Genomic DNA, 6,322 nt, shown 5'->3' with positions numbered 1-6,322 from the left:
GAACTGAAAAACTTTGTTTCACATCTCCATTCTTATAGCATGCTCAAAATGTTTTATCAAGGGAACTGCTGGACTCTGAACTAGTGTTTGATCAACTGTTGAGCTAATTACAATCTGGGCAGATGATTAGCAAGATTCCAAATTGCTATTGGGGCAGAGGGAAAGGTAGACCATTCTAGTGCATTGCATTCAGGCATCTTCTATGCTGGGATTCTTGGCTGTTCTACTTTTCTTCTGTGCTCTAGACCTGTCACAAGATGACAGGTCAAGCTTTGTTGTGCTGCTCTTCCAGTTCTCTCCCTTGGTTTTAACAGTGGCCTTTAAACTAAAATTAGTAATAGCAGATGAGGAATGGAACAGTCTGTGTTCTCCCAGAAACTGCTGTGGTTTAGTGTACTAACTGCTGACCCTGTCATCCTATGGCACAGCCTTCTGGTCCTCCTGTAGAATTGGTGATTTGACCTGCACTTGGTTTTGCTGGAGCTGGGGCACTAGAGTTATTAGTGAATTGATTGTTGGCAGCTAGCCCAAATGGTGACTTCTCTCAATTCTATGATTTTAGGATGTTTCTGTTTTGAGGCTTGCCTTATAATGCTTTTCAATAAGGACAGATCACTTATCAATCAAGTCTATCTGGAATGAGTTCAGGCATTCTGGAAACTTCATAAGTAGGAATTCATTCATTTCACCAATACTTATTGAGTACCCACAATGAGCAAAATACATGTAAAATACACAAATAAACCAAATGATACTATTATAGTTTGATACACTATTTATTAAGTTATTAATATGGATAGTCTATTATGTAACATTACAGATGTCTTTCAAAACCTAACAAAATAGAGTCCACTATCCAGCCCAGGAGAACAACAATAAATACAAGATCATTCTTACAGAAAGTGTAGCATAAGCACTCACAATAGTCCCTTAGTTATATATCAAAGGGAACAATCAAAAGGTTCTTCATTAGGGTTTTAACTTTCTTAAATTACAGCTGTATGAGTCAAAAATCCAACTTAGATCACACAGAGATGGGCATCTCAGGTAGAGAGGAAGGAACTCCTGTCCCCTCCTTGGCAGCCCTTTTCTACTGCCTTGCAGTCCTGGAGTGAAGCCCAGCCTCCCTTGTAGGCCAGTAGTGGTCAAACCTGGGTATGGGGAGAGGGCAGATGGGTCACAGGGACATTCTGATTAATTTACAAAGATCGTGTGTCAAAGCTCTAAAAACCCATAGTATATTGGCAGTGAAGAGTACACTATATTTTGCCAAGGGGTTCTTCTCAAGTCTTGGCTTTCTTACAGCCTATAAGATTACTGTAGTTCTCAGTGGGAAAGTGGAGTGGGAAACCCGAATAGTGATTGGTATGAGGCCACCTGCAGGATGTACTGGACTGACTACTATGGCTTTTATAACCTGCCTTCCTTTCTTTAATCTAGACAAGCTTATTTCTTCATCTTTCCTCCTATGTCTCACTATAAGGCTTAAAAAGGACTATGAAAGATGAACTTCTTGCTTTCAACCTGAATGATGAAAGACAGAAAAAATACATTCTTAAATGTGCTATACTCAATTTTCCTCAGTTGAAAACAAATGCCAATGGCTTTTAAAGACAAATGTTAACAATGCCGATTAAGTGATGGAAGGAGTTCTGAGATGAAACTACACATATATCAGAATCTAAAGTACCACAGGCAAAACTCAAAAAAGTTTAATAGGGATTCTTTAACCTCTTAGTGCTAATCACACTGAAAACTACAACTGTTTTCAATATTAGGCTATTGATGACTGTCAATTAAACATGGAATCAATCAGAAACCTCAGAAGTCTTGCCAAGGTTATGGCAGTTTTCAGTAGTCTACACAGTTAGGAACAGGAAAAATCATAGGGTAAAGAGTGAGCACTGGAATTTTATTTAACTCTAGGTACCATGGGATTGACATTAGTAGGTAGGACTAATGAAGGAGCAGCCATACAGTTTGTTTTGGTCATTGTGCTTTCCAAGCACCGCCCCCCCCAAAAAAGAGAGAGAAATGGAGCTTTTTTTTTTACTATTCAATTTCATCTTCAAGCTAGACAGATCCTGCTGCATTCTTTGTTTCTAATTTACCAGTACGTTATTATGTGGTTTACTGCATGTGAGGAGCAAGTCATTATGTTGTACCAAGTTTACATCATCATAGGACTACAACATGCACATTCTACTTAATGTAGCTCAAGCAACAGGAATACAAGAGAACAGTTATGGGTGGAGACTTGTTTTGACAGTCATGTTCACACTAACTATGGGTTTAGAAATCTTATTAGGCAGGTACCTACAGCAGTTCTTCAATTGATATTGGAATATTACACGCATGCACAAGTGATGTGGTAGAGAATGAAGTGGAAGAGGCAGCTGGATGGAGGACAAAGGGGAAATTAGATGGGATGGTGCCGCGTGTTAGGGAGAGGCAGTTCTCAGCTTTCCACTGTGAGTCTCTGCTCTGTTAGGGAGGCCTGTTGGGCAACACTTTTGTTCTCATGACTGCGAAGTTTGGATACAACATCTAGAAAGGCCAAATCCTGCACTTCCTTGTGTAGAGATTCTGGAAGGCAAAAACAAGATGGCAGATGTACTTCTGTTAGGTAGTTCTAATATCACTATATAAACTAGGAACAATTCTAAGCATAGAAATGTAATAAATCAGAAACTATATTTGAAACATTTTTATAAAGAAATCATGCCAAGGTCTATAGTCTAAGGTTAATTAGGATAATGAGTTATAATTAAATACAATTCATTGTATGATCTCAAAGTTTAGTTACAACTGAACCCTATCACCAGTTCAAACATGAAGTCCAATGATTTAATAATGAAACCCTTAGAATCTGTTTCAAATTAATCTGGTGGTAAATGAAGTTTATACTTCACATCATTCCAACAAATTTCTGTGACACTGGGCTCCCTTTCAGATTTCCTATTCTCCTGTTTCTGGCTCTGTTTAATCTTAATTATAGGAAAACATCAGATTCCTTTTAAGACTGTGAGAATCTACTATGGAAGGGGGAAATCTGATAAATTAAATAAACACTCCTAAAGTTCATATATTTATTTTGATAGGACTGACATCTAATACTAGAATCAGTATTTTTAGTAAAAATGGAAATGATTCAAGGAAAAAATCTACAAAACAATCCTGAAAAAGAACAAAATTGGAGGTCACCACTTCAAAACTTGATATAAAGCCACAATAATCAAAACATCATGGTGCTGGTACACAGACACACATAACAGACTAATAAAAAGGAGCTCAGAAATAAACCCTCACATATGTGGTCAAATGATTTTTGGCAAAGGTGCTAAGACAATTTAATGAGAAAAGGACAGTCTTCTCAATGAATGGTGCTGAAGAAACTGGACACCACATACCAAAAAATGAAGTTGAATCTTTACCATATACAAAAATAAGCTCAAAATAGAGCAAAGAGCTAAAACTTAGTGTTTAGAAGAAAACAATGAAAAAACTCCATGACCTTGGATTTAGCAATGAGTACTTGGATATGACATCAAAAATACAGGCAACAAAAGAAAAAAATAGATGAACTGGATTTCATCAAAATAAACCCTTTGCGCAACAAAGGACATTATCATGAAGTAAAAAAGCAACCCACAGAATGGGAGAACATTTGTAAATCATATCTAATAAGAGATTAATATCCAGAACATAAAGAACTCTTACAACTCAACACACAAAACAATTTTAAAAATAGACAAGGGACTTGAATAGACATTTTTCCAAAGAAGATTTAAAACGAGCACATGAAAAGATCTCCAACATCCCTACTCATTAGGGAAATGCAAATCAAAATCACAAAAAAAGATAGCCATTTTAATGAGTGTGTGGTGCTATTACAGAAACAAGAGAAAATAAATATTGGTGAGGATATTGGGAAACTGGAGTCCATATGTTTTACCTGTGGAAAAGTTAAATGGCCCAGCCACTATGGAAAACAGTTATGGCAGCTTCTTAAAAAATTAAACAGAATTACCAGCAATTCCACTTCTGCATATACACCAAAAAGAACTGAAAATAAGGATTCATAGAGATAATTTTATATTTATCTTCCCAGCAGCATTATTCACAAGAACCAAAGATGGAAATAATCTGAATGTCCATTAATAGAGGGATAGACAAAAAATTTCAACCTTAAAAAGGAATGAAATTCTGATATATGCTACAACATTGATGAGCCGTAAAGATGTATGCTAAGTTAAATAAAATATCTGTCATTTTGAGTCTTATCATTTCACTTATTTGAGGTACTAAGAGCAGTGAAATTCATAAAGGCAGACGGTAGGAGTACATGGGGAGTTGTGGTTTAATGTGTACAGAGTTTCACTTTGAGGGGATGGAAGATAGTATGGAGATGAATGGTACACAGCTTTAAATATACTTAATGTATTTAATGCCACTATGTACTTAGAAATGGTTAAAATAGAATTTTGATATTTTACTGCAATTAAAAAGTAGCTCAATAATTATGAACATGCTTAAAACAAATTTTTAAAAAAGTCTTATCAAGGAAATAGAAGATATAAAGAAGAAGCAAATAGTATGATTTTAGTATGATTTTTAGAACCATAACTAAAAAAAAAAAAAACCTGACAGGATTAACACTGGAATGTAGGGAACAGAAGAAATAATCAGTGAACTTTAAGACAGAACAGAAGAAGCTGGGCACAGTGGCACACACCTATAATTCCAGGAGAGGCTGAGGCAGGAGGAGGGTAGGTTTGGGGCCAGCCTCAGCAATTTACTAGGGATGTAGCTCAGTGGTAAAGCATTCCAGGTTTCAATCTCCAGTACCACTAAACAAAACAAAAATTGCTCACTTTAAACACCAGAAGAAAAAAAAAAAGAGAAAAACTAAATTCTCAGGAGCTTTAACACTATAACTAAATCTCTCATCAGATACCTGGAATGAGACAACAGGTCAGAGCTGCATAGTACTTGAATAAATAGTGGTAAAAGACATGACCTATAGATGCAAAAAGATGAACAAACTTCACAAATGATAAACCCATGTCATAAATGATATGTCTAAAATGAAAAAAATTTGGGAGACAGAAATGACATTTTACTTGGGCAGGGGGAAATGGAGTACAATGGCTGTCTCATCAGAAGCCATGGATACCAGAAGAGTCTAGAAGAAAGTGGCATAGCATTTGTTCAAGTACAAAAAACAAAACTAGGAACCCAGAATAGTCTATCCAGAGAAGATATTTTTTAGGAATGAAGGAGAAATAAGGAAGGAAAAACTATAAGAAGCTGTTAGTAGATTACTTAACCTAAAAAAAATGGTTAAGGGAATTTTCTGATTCAAAGGAAATGATTAAGAAAAGGTGAGGGTGAGGGTTAAATACAAGGGTAAATACAGTAGATTTTCCCTAAGAATTTTTTTGTATTACATTCAATTAGTGAAGCAAAAATTATGAGAGTCTAGTTTTAAATGTATATAGAGAAAATATTAATGACAAATTATAAATACGAAGAGTATAGGAACTAGAACTTGTTCAAGCAACCTACAGAAGGTCTGAAAAAAAAAAAAAAAGAAAAATGGAATTGTACACTTAAACCATAAGAGATTGGTCGTGGGCTGGGGATATAGCTCAGGTGGTGCTTGCCTCGCATGCACAAGGCCCTGCATTCAATCCCCAGCACCACACACAATAAAAGATATCAGTCGTTACATTAAATGTAAATATTCATACCAATCAAAAGGCATTGGCAGAGTGGATTATAAAGCATGACTCCACTAAATTATCTACAAGACACTTCAAATATTAACGATACAGATGGAAACTGGAAAAGTGGAGGGAGATAATATGAATATAATTCAAAAGAAAGCAGGAGCAGGGCTGAGGCTATGGCTCAGTGGCAGAGCGCTTGCCTAGCATGTATGAGGCACTGGGTTTGATTCTCAGTACCACATATCAATAAATAAAATAAAGGTCCATTGACAACTAAAATTTTATATATATATATTTATATTTTAAGAAAAAAAGAAAGTAGGAGCAGCTATGTTACTGTCAGATAAAGTAGAATTCAGTGCAAGAAAAAATGGAGAGGTATATTACATAGTTACAAAAGAGTCAATCTATAAAGGCACAGCAATCTTAAATCCACACAAATAGAGTTAAAAAATATAGGAAGAAAAAACTGACAGAACTTGGGGGCTGGGCATATAGCTCAGGTGGTAGAGTGCTTGCCTCACATGGACAAGGCCATGGGTTCAATTCCCAGCACAAAAAAAAAAAAAAAAAAAAAAAAAAAAAAAAAA

At 35.7% G+C, this 6,322-nt stretch overlaps 1 protein-coding gene across 2 annotated transcripts in view; it reads right to left on the bottom strand.

Annotated features, from left to right (window-relative positions):
• Positions 1-760: 760 nt before the first annotated feature.
• The window catches only part of Rap1gds1 (Rap1 GTPase-GDP dissociation stimulator 1), a 112,530-nt gene continuing 106,968 nt past the window's right edge, over positions 761-6,322 (bottom strand). For both annotated transcript variants that reach the window (XM_015484576.2, XM_015484575.2), the window contains one exon: positions 761-2,586. In XM_015484576.2, the coding sequence (XP_015340062.1) occupies positions 2,459-2,586 (128 nt within the window). In that variant the 3' untranslated portion in view covers positions 761-2,458. The remainder of the gene's footprint in view (positions 2,587-6,322) is intronic.

Source organism: Marmota marmota, unplaced genomic scaffold (genome assembly GCF_001458135.2).
Source record: "Marmota marmota marmota unplaced genomic scaffold, marMar, whole genome shotgun sequence".
Classification (NCBI taxonomy): Eukaryota; Metazoa; Chordata; class Mammalia; order Rodentia; family Sciuridae; genus Marmota; species Marmota marmota.
Note: the sequence above shows the minus strand (reverse complement) of the source record. Positions and strands in the feature narration are given on the sequence as shown.